This window comes from Cricetulus griseus, chromosome 7, assembly GCF_003668045.3.
Source record: "Cricetulus griseus strain 17A/GY chromosome 7, alternate assembly CriGri-PICRH-1.0, whole genome shotgun sequence".
Lineage (NCBI taxonomy): Eukaryota > Metazoa > Chordata > Mammalia > Rodentia > Cricetidae > Cricetulus > Cricetulus griseus.
Window position 1 is genome coordinate 79,874,673 of NC_048600.1, and position 25,844 is coordinate 79,900,516.

Consider the following 25,844-nt stretch of genomic DNA (forward strand, 5'->3'; position numbering starts at 1 on the left):
TCTCTTTAAAACTACCACAGACTTCAAAGTATCTTCCCTCTCAGACACAGACAAGTCCCCCTTCTACCAGCATGCTTAACTTTCTAATGTTTTATCTCTATTTTGAGTTTGGAGTTCAGTGTTTGCATTGGAGAACACCCCTCATCAAGTCCTTATAATTAGGAAGGTGCTGTTCCAGTTGCCTTTTGATTCTGGGTTGACCAATGAGGATCCAGATCACAGAGAATGCTCCACTTTGGACAGAGTGGCTCATCAGAGCCAATTGTTCTTCACCTGGGAACTTGGCTGAAAATCCTGGGAAAAGACACTGGGGTTGGTTGCCAAGCATCATATAAGCCCGAGGTTGCCATGGAACAAGAGGTCACCTGTTTGAGCATGAGTGACAGAGAAGACAGCCAAGATGTAGAGGAAGCCATGATGTACCAGGACTAGCGTGAGAAGCTAGTGCCAGCCTGAGCCAAATTAAGCTCTACATAATATTTCAGTTGCATGAATCAAGTTGTATTTTAAATTTTGTTTTGTTTTTCTTAAACCAACATAAATTTTGGTTGGTTAGTTATCAAAAGAGTCATGATAAATGTATCATGTAATTTAAAAAATTACAACACTACACTGTATTTAACCAACATAGGCAACATGCTATTTTAACACATAATTATAAAAAACTACTAAAATATCTTACATCCCTTTCAGCAAACTAAGTCTTCCAGTTCCAGGATGTACACGATACCCACCTCTAGCATACCTCAGTTTGTCTTAGCCACATTTTTTGTTGTTGGTGTTTTGAGACAGGTTCTCTGTGTAGTCCAGGCCAGTCTCAAACTCAGGATCTTTCAATCACAACTTGCTGATTACAGGCATGCACCATGGAAACCTGGGGTTACAAATATGTACCATGACAGCCTGGGATTGCAGGCATGCCCCATGACAGTATGGGATTACAGACATGTACCATGACAGTTTGAGATTAAAGACATGTACAATGGCGACCTGGGATTACAGGCATGTACCATGACAACCTGGAATTACAGGCATGTACCATGACAACCTGGGATTACACTCATGCACCTTGAAAATCTAGAATTACAGGCATGTGTCATTACAACCTGTTGATCTCCCGCCCCAAGTTTTCTCTTTTTCTATGGTACTGGATATCAAACTCAGGTCCTTGTGTCATCTAGGTAAATATTTTAGCACTGAGAACTACACTTAACCTAGTCATAGTTTGAGTATTTGGTAGTTACAGGTGGTAAGTGTAGTGATATCTTGCTTGTACAAATAAAGCCTGTCTGAGGGTCAGAGAATGGAGCTTGCTACTAGCTAATCATAGAGGTCTGGAGGTCTGTACAGACAGACAGGAAGTGAGGTAGCTGGGCAGAAACAGGATATAAGCGGAAGAAACTAGAAATCAATCTCTTGTCTGCTGAGACGCTAAGGAGGTAAGGTGTACTGTGGCTTGCTCCTTCTCTCTGATCTCTTAGCATTTCACTCTATATCTGACTTCAGCTTTTTATTATCTAGACCAATTAAGAACTCCATTTACAGGTAAGTGGCTGAGTGTGTTCATCATGTGATTGGGAACTTTATGTATTTCTGTTCTTTCCCTCTATTCCCTTCCCTTCTCACCCTCCCCTTCCCCTCAACCGCTTCCTCCCTCCCATTTTTGTATTCTTGTTGAATGAATTTGAATTAGATTTTTCACTTTGTAAGCAAAAGGATGAATATCGCAAAACCCATCATCTTTTGGTACCTTTGATTCCTGACACTACTTGAGAACCCAAACATAAACTGAGTCTAATATAGATGAATCACAACATTACACTGTACTTTAAAAAATATAAAATAAAAAGTAAAATAATTTAAAAAGCCCTTCCCAGGTGTTGTTTGTTGATTAAATATTGTATGCAGGGATCCGAGTCTTTAGTCCATATTTCTTATGTCCAACAGCCCCTTCCTCAGTCAGGCTGGGTTCTCTGACCAAACCAAGGGAGAATACAGTTTACACCAAGACTTCAGCTTCAACTGAAGATGCCACCTAAAGACCTTCATCAGAGCCACTGCTAACTGTAAGACCACACCATGAGGCTTTTCAGCATACTACTATAGCAAGAAAAGGAGGTAAAGACATGTCTGATGAACATATCCATGAGGTGGAGTTTGAGCTCCGAAGCTCTGAAGTGACTGTCTTCCAAACAATAGGCTTAAAAAAGGTTTTATTTTAGCTGGGTGTTGGTGGCACATGTCATTAATCCCAGCTCTCAGGAGGCAGAGGCAGGCAGATCCCTGTGAGTCCAGCCTGGTCTACAAGAGCTAGTTCCAGGACAGCCTCCAAAGCCACAGAGAAACCCTGTCTCGAAAAACCAAGAAAAAAGGATTTATTTATTTATTTATTTATTTATTTATTTATTTATTTATTTATTTTGTGTGTGTGTGTGTGTGTGTGTGTGTGTGTGTGTGTGTGTGTGTGTGTGTATGAGTATACACTGCATGTGTGGGTGCCTGAACTGTGAGGGCAAAGAACTGATTTTAGGTCATTTGGAAGAGCAGTATGTACTTTAACTGCTGAGAAATCCCCAATACTAAGCTCTAAAATTTGTTCTTGCTGTAAGAAAACACTTGAAACTGGCTATGTTACAGAGTAAGGAGGTTTATGACTTGGCTTCTGATTCTGGTGGGTAGTGGGTCTAAACATCATGGCACCAACATCCTGGTGGAGATCTGGCTGCATCAGAGTGTGGTAGAGAAGTGGAAAGTGAACTGGTTGTATATAGGAGAGGAGAAATACATATAGCAGCTTTTATCAGCTGAGGTGGCTCATAACCCCAGCACTTGGGATGCTGAAGGAGGAGAATAACCATGACTTTGAGATCAGCCTGGGCTAAAACACAAAATGAGAACCTGTCTCAAAATATGAGAAATACAACCAAAATACCTAACTAATCAATCAACCAAACAAACAAACAAAATAAGCAACCTACCCTTTCTTTTTTTTTTCAGATATTTTTTATTTGAATTAGAAACAAGATTGTTTTACATGACAATCCCAGTTCCCTTCTCCCTCCTGTCCTCCCCTGCCCCCAACTAAAACCCTACCTATCACATATCCTTTCTGCTCCCCCTGGATGGTGAGGCCTTCCATAGGGTGTCATCAGAGTCTATCGCATCCTTTGGGATAGGGCCTAGGCCCACCCCCACGTGTCTTGACTCAGGGAGTATTCCTCTGTGTGGAATGGGCTCCCAAAGTCCACACCTATGCTAGGGATAAGTACTGAACTACTACAGGAGGTCCTGTAGATTTCCAAGCAACCTACCCTTTCAAGAACTAAATTCCCAGAAAATTATTAATCCCTCCACTATTGGCACCCCATGATATAATTACCTCGATTTATGATCCACCTCTTAAATGTTCCTTAACACCACCAAAACAGGGACTGAGCGGCCAACATACAGGCTCTTGGGTGGTATCCCCTGAATACTCAAGCTTTAGCACCAAGAAGGGATAAATCACATTAAAATTTAAAATTAAGAGCCCTGAGTCTCAATTGAAAAAGTTAGATCAGAAGGAAGTTAAGTTCATCTCACAATAACAAAGCTACATGTCTGACAAGATCTCAATACAAAATAATACAGCTGAAACTGATAAATGTTGGATTTTCTAAAAGATTCATTTAATTTTAATCACACACTCTCTTAGTTAGGGTTTCTATTGTTGTGAAGAGACACCATGACCAAGGAAAACATTTAATTGAGGTTGGCCTTCAGTTCAGAGGTTTAGTCCATTATCATAATGGTAGGACCTGGTGGTGGACAGGAAGACATGGCGCTGGAGAAGGAGCCTACATATTGAAGAGTTCTACATATTGATCCACAAGAAGCAGAAGGAGACTAAGGAGCATACTGGGTGTAGCTTGAGCATATCAGACCTCAAAGCCTGCCTCCACAGTGACACATTCCCTCCAACACGGCCACACCTACTTCAACAAGGCCACACCTCCTAATAGTGCCACTCCCTATGGGCCTATGGAGGGGGTAATTGTCTTTCAATCCACCACCACACACACGTGGGCATGTGTACTTATGAGTGTAGATGTCTATGGAGGTTAGAAAAGGGTGTTAGATCCCCTGGAGCTGCAGTTACAGGCAGTTGTGAGTGATGCAGATGCTAGGAACTGAGCTTGAGTTCTCTGCAAGAGCAATGTGCACTCACAACTACTGAGACACCCCTCCAATCCCTATCACACAATTTTCATTACTACCATATGAGTGCTTCTCATATAACAAGTATTAATAAATGACTTTGAATCTTGTATGAGCCAGAGCTGTAAGATTCTTTTAGTGTACTCACATTGATTAGGATCATGGAAAACTGTCATACTCAGGTGGTAGAATTCTGTTAACAATATAATTCAAATTATTAGCGTTATATCATGATTATGATGATATAATTTAGCTATTTCCCACCAAAAAATCAACCAAAACAATGACAGATAAAGTGCTTACAACAGAGATGCCACTTTTACTAGAAGAATAACCCATGCAGCCATCAATAAATGTTTATAGAATGCTCCCCACTTATGCAGCATTGCCCAAAGTCAGCCTGTATCCCTACTGCAGGCCTAGAGATGATGTGATAACTGTCTATTCAGCCACCATATTCTCACATGCCTATTTAATCATATATTTCACAGAACACCTACTGTGTACTGGTCTTTGAGATGACAGATAAATGAATCTTGCTTTTTTTTTTTTTTTTACCAAAGACTGATAATGGTATATGCAAGAGAAGAAATGTAATTCAAGGAAGGAACCACAGATAAGGGCATGTATAACTCCATCAGCTTAGAAGTGCTTTGGGAGGGATAGCAAAACCACTCAGGATCAGTTGACCAAGTGAGGTCATTGAAGACACATACAGGAACTTGCTGGAATGGGGAAAGCATAGAGTGGAACAGCATGCAAGATCACAGACCATAGCCAGGGACACTGCATTGAACACTGAATGAACTGTTCATTCATTAATTTATCCATGCAACAGCTATTACATCAGTTTAATCATATCCTACCATTCTTTAGGTTCTTGGGATATAGTGTTCAAACAGACAAGAATCCTGGTCCTTACAGAGCTTGTAAGCAACTGATAGCAACAGACCAAATTGATTATATAACTAATAAGTAGCTTGTAAATTATGCCAGATAAGGGAGCACACTATAGAGAAGTAGTAGGGTGGAATAATGGGGGGGGGGAGTGAAGAGGGTGGCAGTCTATATTGTAGTCATCAGAGCAGGCCTTATTGGGAAAGTGACACAAAGAGTTGTGCCATGGGGATTCTAGAAAAAAATGTTCAGGTAGAGGGAATAGTGATGCCAAGCCCCAGTGTATCTGAGAAGAGGGTGACCTGGATGGAGATGGATGTTTCAGAGATGGGTTAGTAGGAGATGAAGTCTTGGAGTTGGAGGGCAGGGCTAGAGAGGAGCTTTGGAAGCCACTGGGAAGCAGAGAAGGGGCCCACCAGGTCTTAAGCAGAAAAGACAGGGTCTGATCTCCCTTTGAAACCAGTCACCCCAGCTGCTCAGTTGGTGGCAGACAGCTAGGGACAAAAGCATAAGCAGATAAGTGAATTCTGAGAGTGTTGAGACTATCCAGGTCAAGATGTTGAGAGCTCAGACTGAGCAGGTGACAGCGCAGGGAGTGGGGTAGAGAATGTGAGTAGACTGTGAAGCCTGAGATTAACAGGGATATTCTGACAGCCTGGGTGTGAGTGAAGGAGAGAGGAGTAACCAGAGTAGAGGATGGCTCCAGGGATTTGGGCTGAGATGAATCATGTGGGATAATAGGTGAAGCATATTTGGAGTGGAGGAGAGATCAAGAAGTCATTCCATTGAAAACAATCAGGTAGGAAGCATTTAAAAAAAAAAGAATGAATTGGTGAGTTGGCTTAGTGGATATACTTTGAAATATTTAGGAAACACAGAACTTGGAGATTATTGAATGTGACACTTTCTGGTGTGGGTAAATAGGTAGCCAGAAGTGGAAATCACAGAGGTAGAGAACACAGAAGGAGAAGCTGGTTCTTGATAGTGCTGCCGGGGCTGAGATTCTCCACTATGTACACAGAGAGCTAGATTTACCTAATGGGATAACCTGGCCTTGGATGGTTAAATCGGGGTGACCTCCACTTGTGCCTTCTTCATTTTCTACTCAATGACAGCATCTGAATGACAGAGACATCAGTGTCTGCCCCATGTATTTCACACCCCTCACTTCCTGGCTACCACTCTGCACAAAGAAATCAATAGTTCCCAGAGCAGAGGGGAGGAGGAGGGGGGGTGGTGGCACAGGTGCTGCGGGAGGTTTGGAGGATGTTCTGAGGACCTCTAGGTGATAACAGGAGGAAGGAAGGAGAAGTGGAGGCATCAGAAAATCTGATAACGTACTGGGGACTAAACTCTGATTTTCTCTACTTCAGTTCAGAGATTGAAAGAAACAGAAGGGAAATGATAAAAAAGGGCACCTTCCTCCAGCACAGAGGCACATGAGGTAAAGCGCCAGTGCGTTTCCTAGGATCTCTGTGCTTCAGGTGTCCATGAACTAGAATTCCGAGACAGGGTGTTGGTCATCACACAAACGATTCGATGACAAACACGGAACTGATACCAATTTGCCTAAAGGTAAACTAAGAAAAAGAATTAAACCCAGCCTGTATAATAAACAAGGAAGTGGCATAGTCTAGAAGATGAAGAACACACTGTAATCAGACTAGAGAAAGTATGGCAGAAGCTGTTGGATTCACAGGTAAAAAGAATTCCAGGAACCCATTTGCAGAAAACCAGACAAAGTAAAAAAGCAATTGCCTGTACCGATAAGGGTGAGATGAGGAAGGGCTGTTAGGACATTAAAGTGCAATGGCATAATTAAAATTCACGTTGCAAGCATATGGAGCAGAAGCAATATTACATACTATGAATATATTATTGTTGAGATTAACTTAAACACCTTTCCTATAATGCAGAGAAAATGGCCAGCAGGATGAAAAACTCAGTGAGAACATAATAGATTCGGGAACAGGAACTGGTGTAGCTAGCCATTCATTGCTCCTAGAGGAGAGGCCAGGTCAGATGAACAGAACCACACAGTGGAGTGGAATTTTCCTATCAGATTGCAACGGCTCACTTCATTCCCTTGAGTGAACTTAAATCCTTTAGATACATTGTATTCCGAATCAATGAACCAAAATGGGGAGAAGAGAGAGAAGTCCAGAGAGAAAAGTTCAAAAGTATAATTCCAAAGGCAAAATTTGGAGACAAGGGAAGGATCAGGTATCTTTGGTAACACAGGATGTTCATCAAGAGGCCCATGCATTTACAGGAACATGTGATGCTCATTAGGGTGAGCATAATGGCACCTTGATTTTGCAAATTCCTGAAATGCCACCATTGCAGTTGGCCGCTGGCTTGACTGCTGATAATAAGCAGAGGATAGAAATGTGCCCTTAAGGGCAAGGTGGTATTTGAAAAGAATGAGTGGAGGTAAAGTAGATACTTCTAGTCCTTAAGGGTGAAAAAGAAGGTTGGAAGAAATAAGTCAGTTCCATCTGAAAGAGTGGATAGAAGAATACAGAAATGATAGGATGAAGCAGACCTTCTTATCATTATAAGAAATGCATGAAATGAGACAAGATTCATTTAAATATGAGGCTATAAGGGCTCTTTGTCAGATAATGCAGAATACATGAGCGCGCGCGCGCACGCACGCACACACACACACACACACACACACACACACACACACACACACGCTGAAAATTATCACAGCCATGAACCACTTCTCCTCATCATTCACTCACTTTGGTTCTGAGTATGGAAGATGTGTGGTTTGGGTGAGGTGTGTTTCCCAGATGTTCAGTGTAGAAGGCAACTAGGTCATAAGACCTCTATCCTTACAGATGGATTAATGCCGATATTGTCTCATGGGACAGGATTGGTTCACATGATAATGGGTTATTATAAAAAAACAAGCCTGGCATCTCTAAATTCCCTCTTCTATATACAATGCACACAATCTCTGTGTGGTTACAACCACCATGTTGCCTTCATTAGTGCTTTGCATGTGTAGGTGCTGTGCTTTTGAGTCTCCAGAAGTGTGAATAAAAAACTTTCCATTCTTTATAAGGTATTCCACCTCAGGTATTTTGTTATAGCAACTCAAATCAGACTATAATAACAGAAGGGCAGTGACTGAAGAGGAAAGGAAAATGGAGGAGGAGAAGAGAAGATGTCGATGAGGAAGTGGGAGAGAGTCCCTCAGAAGATTCCAGCCTCAGTGAGTGGGAACAGACAAGACCAGAAGCTGAAGATGTGCATTTCTGCTGAGGTCACTTGCTCTTGACTTTTGATCATCTTCCTGATGCTATGGGGGCTAGAGATGACCACAGAAGGTTTTCAGACCTTTACTTGAAGTGTTAGACCCCCGAAAACTCAAGTATTCGGGGTCCCAGGCCACGTTCTCGGTCACCCCAATCACCAGGCGGATTCGAGAGCTTGCTGCAAACTGCACGAGGCTTTATTGTAATTTAACGAGTTAACCCCATGTTAGCTCGGATCTTTCACCCATCCGCCATGGCGGACAGCTAGAAAAGACGGCTTGAAGCCACTGCACATAGATCTTTATAGGGCAGCATAAGGGGAGTGTCTAGGGGTATGCACAGGCTCACGATTGGTGTGCCTCCAGGCTTGGAGGGCTTGCCCTGTGTTGATTGGTCAACTGGTTGTTATGGCTCATAGGCCCTCCCAGGGTGGTTGCTATGCTCTCTATGTCATTGCTGTGCGCTTGTCCGTAAAGCACACCCAGGGTCGTAAAGCATAGCGCCACCAGCTAACTTCTGATTGGTTCCTTGTCACGAGACAGGCATCTGACTTTCTAGTGACTAACTTTTGATTGTTTCCTTGTCACGAGGTAGGCATCTGACTTTCTGGTTTCTAGGACAAGGTCATAGAAGCACATGTTCGGCTGTTATGGCTGCTGAAAGGGAAGCTGGTTCCTTCAGAAGTACAGTGGTTTGGGGCTGCTCCTTACTAAGCAGAAGAGAGGGACACTGCTTACCTGGGCTGAGGTGCTGTGCAGCTTCAACAACCCGTTTTCCAGCCGCTCCACCTTGGCCTGGAGTTCTTTTCCATTTCTGTCCAGCAAGTTCTGGTAGAGTCTGATGAACTCCAGGAAGGACTTGGGTGTTGTGTAGTTGTAACGCTGCTCATTGGTGAGGTAAGACTGGGATGCTTTGTTGACGCTTGTGTGGACAAATGCCATGAACTTGCTAATTGACTGCTTCACTTCAGTCTAAAATCAGAAATAACAAGATTAAAGATGACTATTCAACCCTTCACCACATGGAAAATTATGGTCAATGGCTCTATCGAACCCCCAATTTTGACTTTGGTCTCTGGATGTCTGAGGTGAGGTAGACACTAAGGGGAGCCCTTTCTCCTCTTACCTCAATGCCCTTTGTATTCTGCAAGAAGCGGAGGCTCACGGACTCCAGTGCCTGCTGAGGCCACTCATGGAACCAGTTGATAGCAGTACAGTTCACAATGGCTGGGAACTTCCTGCTTCGGTTTCTCAGCTTGTTCCCCACAGGGGAGAAACAGAGAGTCACCTGAGACATCAGAAGGGGAGGGAGAACCAAGAAAGTATCAGAGAAGTCCACAGAGAAGCAGGCATGGGTTCAGGTTGCTGATCTAGACAACTGAAAAGCATGCCAAACTTTGATAGAATCTTCCCATGCGAGCCCATCCTTCTGGCTAAGACAGTAATAATGGCAGGGCTGCTCCATGCATGAAAAAGCCCTGTTCATAGGGGTAAATGATATCTTATATGTGATGCTCAGCCAAAAAAGAGAGTTGTGTCTTCACCACCTCCTCCTGAGATAGTTCAGAGGGACAGCGTCCAAATTATCACATCCTGTAACCACCTCTGCCCACACCCATGCCCATGCCTAGCAGTCTCTCTTTCTGTACCTTAAGCTGTCGCCGGACTCTGTCTATGAAAAACTTCCAGCAGTTCTCTCTGCTGTCGATGAGACCTTGGCTTTTTACTTCATTCCTCACATTGCTTATGATATCCTCTACCTCATCATCAGAGTAGAGATCTGGGATCTCACCTGGGGATAAGGGGGGCACAGATGGGAGGATTTGACAGCTTGACAATTGGTGTAATCAAACAAAGGGAGTTCTTTGGCATTAAGATACAGGTGTCTTGATTTTCTGTCATGTTCAGCCTCACATACTGGTGAAACCAGACAGGTACCATATCATACCAAGACAGGAAGCAAATGCATTTTAATGAGAAGAAGGGGTATAGCGTATCTTTTTTGTTATCTTGTGGTAACACTCTACTGGTCATTTCTTCTTTTGTTCAAGATTTACTTACCAGCTACTGCATTATTGACCTTTATGGAAACGATACTCTCAAGGAGTTTATTATTTAGAAGGAAATATAAACCACAATTATCTATAAGATTTATGGTAAAAAGAGGATGAAAGCAACATATGGCTATGTGCATATAGTGAAGGAAACTGAGGTACAGTTACCTTCTACAGGACAAAGGAAGCAAGGATGGACTGCTGTAATTTAGTGTGAAAACAGAGCCTTACGTCAAGGGGAGGGGGTAAATTACCTAAGAATTCTGCAGGCTCTACTTGCAGAATTAAGACTCACAAAACCAGGGTTGGCTTCTCATCTTAATTTGTATACAAGAGTGAATTTTAAATAGTTAAACTGTTTAACTATTCAAAACTGATTTTTAAAAAGTCCCAGAAAAGGGGTGAGGAAAAATTCTTAAGACCTTTGATTGAGAAATAATTTTCTGAATTGAATTCAATCTACTTAAAAGAAAAATAAAATGGATGCTCTCAAATGGAAACATTTGATAACTTAAAAAAATGTCAAAACACTAGCATAAACCAGGAACTGCAGAGGACAGGCACTAACTCAGATTATCCCATTACTATATAAAGACATTCTTCACCAATAAAAGATGAATGATCAACAGAAAGATGGGTGAAGGATAGGAAAGGGGATTCCTCTGCAAGGGAAACAAAATTGTCTTTTAGACTCATGGATTTGGTGCATAGCCTTGTTGTAATGACAAAAATGTTGATCAAAACTGGTGACTTTTTGTCTATATACATCAGGTTTGCAAGTAAGAAAAGATTCTTCACTTGCTCAGAGTAACAGAAATGTATTCTGAAAGTATTTCTAATTGCTGATTTTTAACCACATTGACAAGATCTTAACGTGAGAGAAAACATTTTAATTTGGCAGTATGAGAATAAAATTGCATGCTCAATCCCACAAGTGAATAAAATTTAAAAACCTAACAAATATATAAAATCAGTATAGATAACTAGGGTTCTTCCTGAAAAGGCCAAGATGTTAGAAAACTTGATGAAACTAGTTTGCTACACTAAAAGACTAAAGAAGCAGAGGAAGGTCTGGTGAGATGGCTCAGCAGGTAAAGGTACTTGCCACCAAACCTGATGACCAGAGTTTAGAACTCCCAAGGTAGAAGGAGCGAATTCAGTCCTTCACATGACCTTCATGTACACTATGGCACACCTACACCTCATTGTCTCACAGTAAAGAAATGCAATAAAATATTTCTTAAAAGATTAAAACAACAAAACCATTAAAACAGAGGCAGATTTTCCAAAGTATTGTTGGCAAACAGGAATAGGTAAGATTTGTCTTAATCCAGTGACAGATATCAACCCCAAACATGCTAACCATAAAACACTAAATGTTTTCTTTTAAATCAAGAACAAGACATGTATAGCTTCTGTCATGTATTCTATTCAGCATCTTACAGGTTGTTTCAGACTGTGCAAAACATTTAAAAAAGCAGATGCATGCATAAAGATAATTAAAGTCACACAACTATTATCATTTGAAATCCAATTTTAAACAGAGAAACATTCACACTAATAATCAGAACTCACAAGAGTGTCCAATGCCAGCCTTACTGGATACAAAGGCAACATAGTAAAATAAATTACATTTTTGTTCTCCAGCAAAAGAAAAAGTTGATTTAGAAGTTATCATTTAAAATAGCTACAAAACTATAAGCTGCCAAGTAATGAATCCATGAAATGTGCAGGGGCCTAGTCCTGAAACAAAGTATTATTCTGAAACAAAGGAAAAAAATGAGATCCTTAGGAGGAAAGAGAGTCATGTACACATGGGGTATGACGCTGTAAGTACCACACCTGACATAGAGACAAAAACACAAGACAGAATTTGATCCTAACAAATATATCCCAAGATGTACTTGGAAGAGGAGAGAAGAGTGAGGCACCCATCCTATTAGATACCAAGTAAAGCTAAGATTTTTAAAGCAAGGTGAAATTGGTCCTGGGATAAATTAACATAGTAAAAGTGAAATATTTAGAAGCTGACTCAGATAAAACAATGAAGACAATGAAATCTAATATTGAAGATTGACATGCAACATGATAGACTAATAAGTAAAGATGCTAGGATAATTCAATATCAACACCACAAAAACAGTTAGATCATGATGTGAAAATCAATTCCAGGTAGATTAAGGACACAAATACAAAAATCAAGACAGGGGCAATTAAAATATTAAAATTGAGGCATTTGGGATAGGCCAGAATTTCTGAAACAGAGCATGAAAAAACCGCTAAGATGTTAAAAATATGGTTCATTTTTATGACATTACAACTAAATTGGTATGATGAAAATTAGATAAAGACTTTAAAATGGCATTTGCCACCCATACAATGAGGAGAGGGATAGTACCCAAAGTATAGAAAGAATATCTACAAACTCATAATTAACACTAGACCAGGGGCCAAAGGGTAAAGTATGGAAGCAAGTACCATATATAGGAAGGATGGAGTGATCAGTAAGGCTTAGCATGTAGAGGTCAGTGGGTAGCTTGAAGGGGTGAGCTCTCTCCTTCTACTGTGTGGGCTCCAAGGATTGAACTTAGGTCATCAGGTTTGGCAGCAAGTACCTTTACCCTCTTATTTAATATTTTAAATAAATATTGGAACTCCATATAGCTCAAAGTCACTTACAAAATGGAAGAGGAAAATGATGAGATTTCTATTATTCTTGTTGACAAACTTAATGTCAGATAAATGGAGTGTTGGTGAGATTGGTAGGAAAAAATATAGGGAAACAACACATAGTCCCCATGGCCAGACTCTCAATTAGCATAGCCACCATGGAAATCAGTTTCATGCTTCATTCAGAAAGTTGAGATGCATATAATTAGGCAATCAAGTCACCTAGCATCTGTGGAACACCTACTTAAAGAAACTCACATACACATAGGGAAAAGTTTTAATATTTCGACATCATTTCCAACCCCAAGGGTATTTATTTTACTGATCTTTAATGTTCAAAAATATTTTGTAAAGAAAACAGTCAATGTGGGGGTGATAATGTGAATATTGCAAATTTTATTCTTCAGATAATTTAGTCTGGGAGAAGGATCTAAGATTGCTGTTTGGATTTCACATCAGAGAAGAATGTATTTTTTAATTAGAAGGGGCAGGTTTAGATATGTTTGAAAGCCAGGAAGGAAGCAAGTGAGGCAGCAATCAAAAAAAGCACTGGGGTAGAGAAAAATTCTGACTTGGGATGGTGCCTCCTCAGATGGAAGAGCTGATCTTGGAAAGGTGGAATGGAAATGACAAAGGCCAGTAGGGTGCTGAAAAGAAACTCAGAAACTGAGGTCCAAAGGATATGTAAGGCTCTTTGTTCAATGGTGTTCATCAATCTCAAGGAATGGAGCTCGAGAGAGGAGAGAGTGAAGGAAGCAGTGGATTAGTTAAATAGCTGAAAAGCACCTGTTATGATATGAAGGCTTAGGAGATCTCACAGTTGTCAGGAAAGCCCTTGCACATTGCTGGAGCAAACCATCATGCTAACACAGTGCATCAAGATTCCATTAGATCCTTAACTCTTAGGAGCCTTTGTTCCTTCTCCCAAACCAGCATGACACCACCAGTGCTGCAGAAATGCCAGAGATGAGAAAAGTTCTTAGTGTCACCCTGCCCATTCTTCTTTCAAGAGAACTTGATGTCCCCAAAGTGTGCAAGTTAGCCAATGGTCTCCAACACTAGTGTGCCTGGAACTCTGATCTTGTTACTCACCTGAACTAGTGCATATCCTTGAACTGCCGCACCTGCATTAACTCAGGTAGGAATCTTGTGCCAGATAACCTAAGTCATTTGAAAGATCAAAATAGGGCTAGAGAGATGGCTCATCAGTTAAGAGCATTGGCTGCTCTTCTATAGAGGTTCCGGGTTTAATCCCCAGCACCCACACAGTAGCTCGTAACCACTTAACTCCAGTTCCTAGGCATCTAGCAATTTCTTCTGGTCTTCATGGGCACCAGGCACACATGTGACACAAGCCAACAGTACATACAGGCAAAATGACCATACAATAAATAAATAAATAAATAAATAAATAAATAAATAAAAATAAGTAGCACACCTATAAAATGCCTTGTGCTATCATTTGTCAAAATTAAGGACTTCCAAACAGAATAACATATTTCAGCCTCTTTGGATTAAAAACAAAGGACAGGGAAAACTGCTGGGAAAATAAAGGGTATTTAGTGTGTTGGGGTTCAGCTCAGGGCTCATGTTGTATTTGGAGATGTACTCAGAAGGTGTTGGCTTGCACCATACTCACGTGTCTGCAGTGGTCAGAGTTTCCAGCTCTGTGGCCTCTGCACTTACCTGCACTTCCGTGTGTGTGTGTGTGTGTGTGTGTGTGTGTGTGTGTGTGTGTGTGTGTGTGTGTGTGTGTTTTATAGCCCTCCAAGTAGGGTGTGGATCCTTCCCCATCTTAGATATTTATAATTGACTGGTCTGCATCCTTTTCACCTTACTGTCATCTTAAAGATGTAGCGTTGATGTACTTTTGATGTTTCTCTGAAATCCAATGCAGATTGAGGATCAGAACTATGGCCTACAGGCTATATTTTGTTTGCTCTCTCTCTCTCTTTGGTATGCTCTCCAAGCTAAGAATTGGACATTTTTAGACAATCCTTAATGTTTGAAAGAAAATAATATTTAGTAGCATGCAAAACCTATGTGAAGTTAAAATTTTATTGCCCATGAAACGTTTTTTATTGGGTACGGTAATGCTGATATGTTTATGTATTGTTTGTGCTTATTTCTGTACTTCAGTGACAGAGTTGAGCAGTTGTGACAGAGACCAAGTGATCTTCAAAGCCTGCAGTATTTACTTTCTGACCCTGTAGAGAATGCTTGCTGCTTTGAGCTTGTGGAACATTCTTCGTCCCAAGACGCTGAGAGCACTGGAACATTTATACAGTCACCCAGGCTCGTCATCCAGCTGTGGCTGGTTTTCTCAAGATCCCAAGCACTTAAAAATATCACTGGATGGAATATCTAGTGACACACACATCTGAACTGTGAGCAAAGTTCCCATTTTCAGATGTGTTCCTCTGTTTCTGACAACATTCCTGTCACTTACTCTGTGATATATTAATACTATGCTTCAATGAAAGCTGTCACAGGAAATTTTGTGATGTGCATGGAGATAGAGGGTCTTTAAGCATCTTAAAAACTTTCCTTCTAGGGACTCATCTCTACCTCCAGGTGTTTACAGGCTACAAGCTTTCGTATTTTGCAAGCCAGATTATCATTTGTGCAGTTAGTGTGTGTCTTAGGGTTTCTCTTGCTGTGAAGAGACACAATGACCACAGCAACTCTTATAAAGGAAAAAACTTAATTGTGGTGGCTTAGTTATCATCATTTTAGGAAGCAAGGCAGAGTGCAGGCAGGCATGGTGCTGGAGAAGGAGGTGAGGGTTCTTATATCTTGATCCCTCAGGCAACAGGAAGTGATTATAAGACCCTGGGGATGGCTTGACCTCAAAGCCTGCCTCCACAGTAACATCCTTAACAAGACCACACCTACTCCAGCAAGGCCACACCTCCTAATAGTGCCACTCCTTTTGGGAGCCATTTTTTTTTCAAGCTACCACAGTGTGCTTTGGTGGAAGAGACTCTGATACATTAGTATGGTCAGTCAGTCACAGCCTGGGATGCTTGATTCTGTCTTACACTTGCCTTTGACTCCACCTACAACCTGTGGTTAAAAGAAAAAAAAAAAACCCAAACCTGCCACCTTTGACCCCAGAAGAAAAACCAGGGGTTTGTAATGATTATTTCAGTACCCATGTTCCTTTCTATTTTTGGCATGGAGAGTTACTAAAACATACTAGCCTATAGTAATGCTCAATATCTAAAATGGCACACCATTCTCATAGTACTATCCACACAGTATTATGTACTTTAGTTTAAAAGCCAGCTTCCAGAATGTCTTTTAGGATCCAGGAGACATTAAGTGCTAAGAAGAAAGGAGAAATAAAGTCTGCAAATGACTATAACTTTGCCAGCTTTCTCTCCTGAACTGGAGAGCAGCTATTTAATCATTATGTTTTTGTGTCTCAGGATTACGTGGCTTCATAAAATTAGCACACAACTGACAGTATATTTTTAGTGTCCTTAACTTTATATTCTTCTTTCAATATGGTGGGAATGTGTACAGCCACTGATGTTGCAAAGTGGAGGAGGCTGAGGCCTTTCCTAGTTCTGACAGTGGAAGAGTGAAGGTGTATTACCAAGAAGACACTTGAAATGGGACTTCTAATATGTGCGAAGAGGATAAGGTTCAAAAGGAACATTGAGGTCAGGATGTCTGCAAAGAGTATGGTATGTGGCATCAAGGATTTAGGAACTTCTAACCCATAACTGGTCAGTAAGGGTAGCAATGGGAGAAGGAGCAACAAGAAGAAAGACCATTTCCCTATTCCAAAGGGTTTTGGGTTTTATACTATACTCAGTTAGGGATTCATAAGGAATGTGGTTTAGACAGGCCATGCCTCAACTATATTACCAGGGGGTTGCCTGGGAGGGAAGGACATAAGTTAAGAAGTGTCATAATTTGTCATAATAAAAATTGACATATTGGGACAGTCTCATAAATAGGTAGAGAGAAAACAGCATTAGTTGGCTATGTCATATATATATATATATATATATATATATATATATATATATATATAATGAAGGAAAGGATGACATAGGGAGGGAATCTATCTATGGATAGAGTCTAGAACAGAATGGAAAACAAGAAGGTGATCATTGATCATTTGGGCTCTTCTATTTTTTTTTTTAATTTTGGCATTGTCATCATGGATTGCTTTTGGTAACGATGTCATCATAGCAAGAACTGAAAATATGTGGGAGGAAACACCATCACAGCCTATGGCATGAGGTTACTGGCTCTTTGGGGCAGAAATTTTGGAGGAGGGTGGAACAGCCATCCTGACTTTCAGATAACTACTACTACAACATACTGAATTATTGGCAGGAGCACCCAAGGCATCCAGTCTGGGAAAGGCTTTCACTATGGCAGCTTTCTCCCTTATTTCTAGAGTCCACCTTTTCTGACCTTAGAACACAAGGTATAGTTTCCTCCTTTCCCTGTGATATCATAACCCCACAGAACTGAAGGATTACTGTGAGATGTTTTAGAAACCCCTATGGCCGTGGCTGGACAGGCATCCAGTCACTTTCCAGCCAGAAATTATTCATTTGAAATTAAAAAGTAGAAGGCATGTTCTGAACCTCTCTGTTAACACTGTTAAGTTAAAAAGGAGGGCATTAAAAGAAAAAAAAATCACAAGAAACAAAATCCAACCTGCTTTCCCACTTTAACACTTATGCGCAAAGTACAGTCTTTGGACAGCTGCATCCTCAAGGGGAAACCATGCACCTGATGGCTCCCTAGCAGGCTAGCTGCATTTTTATTGAGCAAAGCTTCAGAAGTTCATCTGCACTTCAACAGAGTTGTCTTTTAAATGAAAGAAATTAGAAATACTTCATTGAGAAATGAAACTCCAGTTGCCTAAGGTTGAACAATGTCCATGTCTCAGATGTTATTTTAGGAGAAGGTGACCTGGCTGGATTGACGCCAAATGAAATACAGGGTAAAGCTGGCACCATGCTCCATATCTCCGAAGCTGCAAGATTTAGAAACTTGGGTTTACCCTCTTAGTTGTTTTAGAAATAAGGTTTTAAGATAGCTTCAGGGTGGGAGGACAGTTGGCTCTCTTTTAATACAACCACAAAAGGTGGGGTGATACCTTAGGTTAAATACTACAATACGATGTTAAAGACAGTATTTAATAAGGGGAACTGTTGTGATTAGAGGAGAAAAAGTGTACAAGTTGGAAGGAAAACTCTTGAATACAAACTAGTTTAAGCAGTGGGAAAGACGTAAGGGTAGGCTCAGTGTTATGCTGGGAGCCAGAACAGTGAGGAATCCAGGACAGAGATCCTCATTAGAAACAGAACCTGTTAGTGCACTGTCTGGGTCAGCAGCCAGTGGTTCTTTGTGGAACCACTGCCATATAACACAGGAGGCAGTGCTATGTGTATGACATGAAGCAGACAGTGATTCTGAAATGTAACACTTATGGGAGAAATGGTGGAGAAATATCCTGTGACCCTAGTCCTCAGACTAAGGGGTATGAAATGGAGCAGGGGTGGGTCCTGGAGGAATGGGCTTTTGGAGTACAGGGAGATGAGATGAGCATTTTGTTTAGGGACATCTGTACACTGAATGTTCTCTTGACCAGGTTAAAAGGTGGTTTACATATATGTTTGATGTAAGATCCAGGAATGCATATTCTCTTTGATTGACATTAATACATATTTATGCAACTGCATGACCTATTGTCATATGCAGAATTTATCAACTACATTGGGTCATTTATGTGCTTTATTTTTTTCATGTGACTATGTATGTGTCTTTAAACATACATAATTGTTTTTAGAATGCCTTATGCAAATCCCAAATTCCTTCATAAGAAGAACAACAAAGTTGCAAGAACTAAGCTTTTTACTTCCTCAGTTGTGGGGCACTTGGCAATGAATGTGGACTTCACTAGACGTGGAGGACAGTTATCTGGAGAATTTCTTTGTCTGTTGCTGCCTCCACTTTTCTTCATTGAAGTTCTGAATCCTTTTAAGCCACTAACTGGTGACTTGCTCTCCCCTGTGGTGTCAGCACATCTCTCCCTCTGTCTTCTTCCAGTGTCTAACCACTCTGAAGACCTACATATGCTCTACTTTCTCTTTCTCATGGGTATTCTGAGGAAACAGCATCTACTCTCTGAACTTAAAAAAAATTTCAGCTCCTTAATCTCTCTTCTTCTGTCGATCAGATTTTATCCAAGAAAGAGTCTCAAAATCACTGCTTGATCCACAGTGAAAATAAACTCTAAGAACTAGTGGAGCTGTCAGCTGCAACAGATCTGGGAAGGCCTTTAGCAACTCAGCCCTTCACTATATGAATTTTCTGTTGCCTATGACCTGACTTTCCTGACCTCAGACCACCTCTCCATCTTTAAACAACTCTGGCCTTATTGGGGGTTTTCAAATGTGGAAACTTTCTTACCAGATGCCAGGAGGTCGTTGATGAGCACCAGGAACTTCTCATCAGCCACGTGGGCATCAGTCATGAGAAACACTGTGCTGAGATTTTTCACCCCAGCTTTCAGACACAGGCTGGCCAGGTCCACCTGCAAGATCATCAATCTCAGAGACTCCTCAGAAGAGATTGGCAATTTGCTCTTCAGGAATGGAAGCATGTTCTTATCACCAGTCTAATGGAGGTGAGCAGTTAAGCCCACATAGTGTGGTCCTTAATTCAAACCACCACAGCTGCCCATGCACTGTGGCCAAGCTCCTACAGAAAGGTAATTGAAGTGGTCCTTTCCAAAGGATCTTTCCTTGCTCATCTGTTTTACTGATGCCATCAAATAAGGGAACGACTTGCTCTAGAAGGCAAACTATCAGAAAAGTCATATAGTAGGGGCTACGTGTATGGGAATGAATGTATCTCATACCAGCAATGCCTTGTCCTCTTAAGACTAGCTCAAGAGAAAGACGCTAACTGAAAAAAATCTGCTGGAGAACATAGACATAGGTGCAAATACAAAACCACCCACAGGAAACCCAATCAAAGCTGAAGATGCATGAAATCTGGGACTAAGATGACAAGCCCTGAATTTACCCAGTGTAATCGGTCCTGGCTCCTTGTAGTATAATTCCTATAAAGTTTACATTGCACCCTGCTATGCTTCATTCTCTCTAGTGTCCTTCAGAACCAATTAACTAACAGCTTTACACCTTCTTTTATTGTAGAACTTCCATAAAATTCAAATAACCCCTCAGAAGCAACTGACTTCTTTTTGGATTAATGGTTCTTTGTGGTGATATCTTTCTTGCACAAATAAAACCTGTCTGGGAGTCAGAGAATGGAGCTTGCCACTAGCTAAGCATAGGGGTCTGGAGGTCTGTACAGACAGGCAGGAAGTGATGTAGCTGAGCAGTAACAGTATATAAGCAAGGACAAACAGGAAATTTCTCTCTTCTCTGTGGAGACACTTAGGAGTTAAGGTGTGCTGTGACTTTCTCCTTCTCTCTGATTTCTCAGCATTTTCCTCTATATCTGACTCTGGCCTTTTATCATCTAGACCATTTCAGGACTCCATTTACAGTTCTTATCCTACACTTATGATCTAAGACAGTATTTCTCAATTGTCATTAGAATCACCTAGAGCAGTGGTTCTCAGCCTATGGCATGATCCCTTTGGTGGTCAACCCACCCTTTCACAGAGTGTGCTTAAGACCATTGGAAAACACAGATATGTACATAACAATTTATAACACTAGCAAAACTACAGTTGGGGTCGGCACCACATGAGGAACTGTTTTAAAGGGTTGCAGCATTATGAAGGTTGAGAACTTCTGCCCTAGATGAGTCCCGATGCCCAGGTGGTTCTCCACACAAGCTAAATCTGAACAGCTTGAGGAGGAAGGCAGACATCAGCATTACTGGAAAATCCCCAGAGTTTCTGGTCCATAGCCAAGATTTAGCATAACACAGTTCTTTAAATGCCTGTTTCCCATCCCACTGTCTTGTCTTTGGAAGCATTGAAGAAAGACCACATGGGAACCTGGGTGGAGATGGCATTGACAAACTGGGGTGTGGCTTCAGAGCAAACGTGAACCTCTACTGCTATCATCATGGCCTGAGAGATGATAAGAGCAGGTGGGTAGGTCTGGCTTAGTGCTGGCTGGAGTTGTAGGAATACTAAGGACATTTCCTGATGGAAATTATACCATGTCTTTCTACAGTAACTTGGTTGTGGCTGTGGATCAAGAGGCTTCTGGACAAATGACCTTTGAAAGTTGTGTATACTGCCCTTCTTCCCTGTTCAGAGCATAGACCATGGCTTCTATCTGAAACCAGTAAATGTCACAGAAGGTCCCAGAGGTAGTGGTTATTCCCTCTCTTTTCAAATATGAATTTCTTATATAACCTGATCAGACTGAATCTTTCCTAAGTCTACCAGAGCAGCTAGCAAGCTGTGTGCTAAATTTGATACAGATGGGTCAAGAGCCGGGTCACACTGATGTAAAAGGTTAGATGAGGTCCCACAAAGGCTGACTCTGGAAAGGACACTGTCCTTAGGCTGAGCCTAATGAGAAAAGAGTCCCTCATATCACCAACCTGGGAACTAAGGAGCAAATGGACAATGAATGGGAGGTTCTGGGTAGGGGAAATAGAGAACCAAAGAAAGATGACAAGAATTGTAGGTAGCTGGAGAGAGCTATCTACATCTAATCCTGAGGTGGCCAAACTTACCTTGAAGTCGGGGATTTGATAGCCTTTTCGAAGGGTGATCTGGAACACGTCCATTGAGCTGATAAAAGCCGCCAGCCTCGTGAGACTCTGCTTACCACTCCCACCCACGCCAACTAGCAGGGCATTCCCTCTGGGGGACTCCAGGATTCTGTTGATGTGGCAGCTGAAGAGAAGTGAGCAGAAGCATGTCACAGAGGCCACTGTCCATAGTGAGAAGCATGAAGAGCATAATGCTTAGAGAGGAAGCTGGAACCTCTCTTGGAGGCACAACTGAACTCTGGGAACTTTCATAGTTTGTCTTCAAACTTGGTATCATCTTCCTGCCCAAGTGCACTGAAATTGTCATGTTTTACCTATGCCAGAGGATCCAGTGAACCAATGAGAGTCAGGGAAAAGTCAAAGGCAGGCCAGGAAGCCTGGCAGGGTGAGTGGTGAGGCTGGAGAGGGACTCAGGGTGAGTTTCTTCTTCTCCCTCACTGAACGTACCTTTGTCCCAGTTCCCTTTCTTACATATTTGTGACTTTGAATAAAAGAGGGACCATGAAGAAAAAGATAAGGAGAAAGCATGCTATTAGGAAAGTAAGCAGAGAAGTCTAGAGCTGATGAAGCAAGGCTACAAGTAACTGTCTTAGGAAAACAGGGAACAAAGTTAAAGCAATTGAAAGAAAGCAGGGAGTTCAGGCTTGAGTCTCCATCCTCTAGCTCGCCCTGGATGCTGATGTTCAAGCAATGGATATTTACAGATGCTTAATGTTAGCCATCAAGGTGCTCACTTCCTTGGGTTCTAGATTCTTCCCCTCTAGTATCTTAGCTCTTCCAGTACCCATTTATCCACCTCAGGTTTCCTCTGGGTTTAGATCTTCTCCTCAAAAGGAAGCCACTCCCAATCCAGGAGGCCTTCTTCAAATGACACACTGGCAACCTCCTCCAGGCTGTCACGCCAACCTTCCATTAATCTCCACTGGCAGTGAATCTTATATAAGGCACCCAATGGCTTCTCATTATACAAAATATAGAAAACATAGAAAAAACCCCACAATTCTATTGTCTAGCAATAAATCCTACTGACATTAATTTTATGGCCTTCCAGACTAGTGTGTCTGGATGCCTGTGAATATATATTCAGTTATTACATCTGAAATGTCAACACATTTCTATCCCGTAGCTTTTAAAATTTGAGGGCAGCTTATATATGAACATAATACTTTGTTTATTTGTTTCCAATCCTGGTGATAACATCCATGTCCCCACAATAATAAGTGGCATTCTACCACCAAGCCAACCCCTAAACAAGGAATATAATGTCTTGAGACCAAATTTTCATTTAGCAGTAGATTGAGATGACTTCTCCGAGCCATTAAGCAATCTCTAAACCATTCCTTTGATGGTGGAACACTACCATATAGGATATCAATATTGTATTGATAATAAAAACATTATAACTTGCTTGTCTGAAATACCCTACTATTGGATACTTAGGCGGTTTCCAATAATGTGTTATAACATTTTGTTTATATTTTATATCTGTAGTCATTTCCTTAGGGGTGAGTTTCCTAGATGTAAAATTGCTGAGCCAAACAGCAAGGCAATTTTTTAATGGCTCTGGAAATTTAATGAAAAAAGAAAAGCTCCTCAGAATGGGGTGCCCATCTGTGCTCTTAAGTGAAACAACTGACCTAATGGTTCTGTCACACTGGAGGGCAAGAACACAATGAGCTATAGTCACTGCGTTACAGTGTAAGTCAGTGAATTCTGGTGTTGGTAATCTTTGGACAAAGAGTATGAGAATTAAATTTTGGGTGCTATACTTCTGGCTAAGAAGCAGAGGATCCATTTGAGATTGGATTACACTACACTCCTGCATCCCTGCTACTCTATATTCAAAATATGTTAAGGATGCTACTCTGTATTCAAAATAAACAATAGTGAACATTTAAGTTCTGACTAACCTCAGTGTGGGTGTTGCTTGGGAGTGGATTTGAAAGACGGGTTTCACATGTTAACAAAATATGCATGCTTGTAAAATTACATGTATGACCCAGTCATGATCAGCATCAGAAACTGTGGGGCCTCATCACCTCATCTCTCCTGGGGAGCAGATGTGCTGCTGAGAAGAAAACCCTTGCATAAGTGTTTGTGTGTCAACAACCCCTTCATCAGCACACAGTGGGCACAGACCCCATTTATGTATGTGTATATTTGTTATATATACACACATATATTTGACAATTTTCAAAGTTAAATACTATAGTCTTAATTTTAATTTGATTTTCTAGGGAGTTGAGTACTTATCGTATATATGAACCACAATGGTTTTCATTTGTGCATTTTCTGTTGATGTTTTCTCAACCAAGGCTCACTTCTACATTTGTAAAGCCTTTTCATGTGCATTCTGAGCTCCCTTCAATTTTCACTTTTACCCCTTTTGTTTTCCTTCGATGCCTTAGACATAGAGAAATATTTAGGACTCAAAACCGTATGTCACCGAATTTTGTGTGGTTAACACTTGTCTGCCTAAATATTCAGGAGTTATTTATTGACTACAGTTACTTCTTTTATTATTTTCCCCTTTCACTCCACTTATTTAATTGTGGTACTTATGCTCTGTCATTATCAGCTAGATTTACCCTTCTCTTGCCTTCTTATTAAACTATCATTTCCACATGCCTAAAGAGTATGAATGTTCATTTTGTATCCATTACAGAGTGAGCACATTGAAGCTATTCAATACAGTTTTATTAAGTTGAAACAAAACCCAGTGTTTGCAAGCAGTATCACATTGAAGGCGCTGTTTGTAATTTTTCATTATGCTCTGTGCAGGGGATTGTTTTTTTTTTCTGCATCTGAATTGGTGCCTGATGATAGGAGACATTTGTGCCAAGTGTCCAGGCCCTATGGAGACCGGAATGGATTGCTGGAGGAGAGAGACAAGCTTGGAGGAAGAACTGGGGCACAACAGGGTCACTGGGCTTCTTGGTGCCCAGCTCTATTCTTGTAGGCCTGAATTCAGCATAGCATGGGCTATGTTACTCAATATCTAGATGGAAAATACATTGCTAGTGATGAGGTTTCTGAGTTAGAATGGGTAAGTCTGTATTAGACTCCAGCTGAGGCTTCATTAGCAAACTCTGACAAGGGCAAGGGACTCTGAATTTAAATCACAGAATTTAAAAAGAAGATCAATATTCTAGAGGACTCCTGGGCTAGAAAACCAAGACTGTCTATGGTAAGCCCATTACTGAATTTCTGAGAGATTAAAAACAAAAGCTGAAGATGCCCCATAGCACAGCTGGAGGAAACAGGTTCTTTGAAGATACACACACACACACACCCTGAAGGACTAATAAGGATTTTGGAGCACAAAAGCAGTACATGTGAAAGTCTGTGTGATTAACAACTACAGTGATTCTAAGGAGAAAAAGAACATGCTGAAAATATACATGAGGAGCAAAAACAAAGAAGCAAGGAGAAAAGTTGGATGAAGATGATGCCAAAGTCAAAGATGTAGTGTAAAGCCTTCAGCAAGGGTAGAGCAGACTCTGCTGGCATGATGAATCAAGGAGTTATCACAGGGCCTCCCAGAAAGAGAAGAAGGTATACAGTCAGGCCAGGATGCTTCCCAGAAGCTGCGTAGGGTTAGCTGTGTAGACATTACCTAAGCTACAAGCACATGCTCGATGGTATATGGATGGGTGGATATTAAACAAAGTGAAAAATCATGAGGTATGCAGCATCTGACCAAGGAATACGAGATGTGGACCCAGCCATAGCATTTGACCTCAGTGAGCGGTAGGTCTTGGTTGGGTACAATGATTTGCTCACGTGGCAAGAGGAGCTTGTTGAGGAGAGAACTAGAGGGGAGAAAGTGTGACAGGTATGGACTGTCTTTTTTATGGGTTTGGTTGCAAACAGGTGCAGAGAAATGGTGGTAGTAGATGAAAAGGAAGATTGGGCCAAGCAATACTTTATTATATTTTTAGCAATTGAAAATGTTTGCATGCTGACCCAAATGACCCAGAAATTAGTGAGGGGATAAAGTGTGAGGAAGGAGGGAATGG

The 25,844-nt window shown here is 41.2% G+C and overlaps 1 protein-coding gene across 1 annotated transcript in view; it reads right to left on the minus strand.

The window, feature by feature from the left end:
- Dnah9 (dynein axonemal heavy chain 9) overlaps positions 1 to 25,844 on the minus strand; it is a 338,224-nt gene that overhangs the window by 122,502 nt on the left and 189,878 nt on the right. Inside the window, exons 44-48 of the mRNA XM_027427134.2 lie at positions 21,787 to 21,949; positions 19,531 to 19,654; positions 10,012 to 10,154; positions 9,489 to 9,650; positions 9,101 to 9,334 (exon numbers count right to left, since the gene is read on the minus strand). Coding sequence (XP_027282935.1) covers positions 9,101 to 9,334; positions 9,489 to 9,650; positions 10,012 to 10,154; positions 19,531 to 19,654; positions 21,787 to 21,949 — 826 coding nt within the window. The remainder of the gene's footprint in view (positions 1 to 9,100; positions 9,335 to 9,488; positions 9,651 to 10,011; positions 10,155 to 19,530; positions 19,655 to 21,786; positions 21,950 to 25,844) is intronic.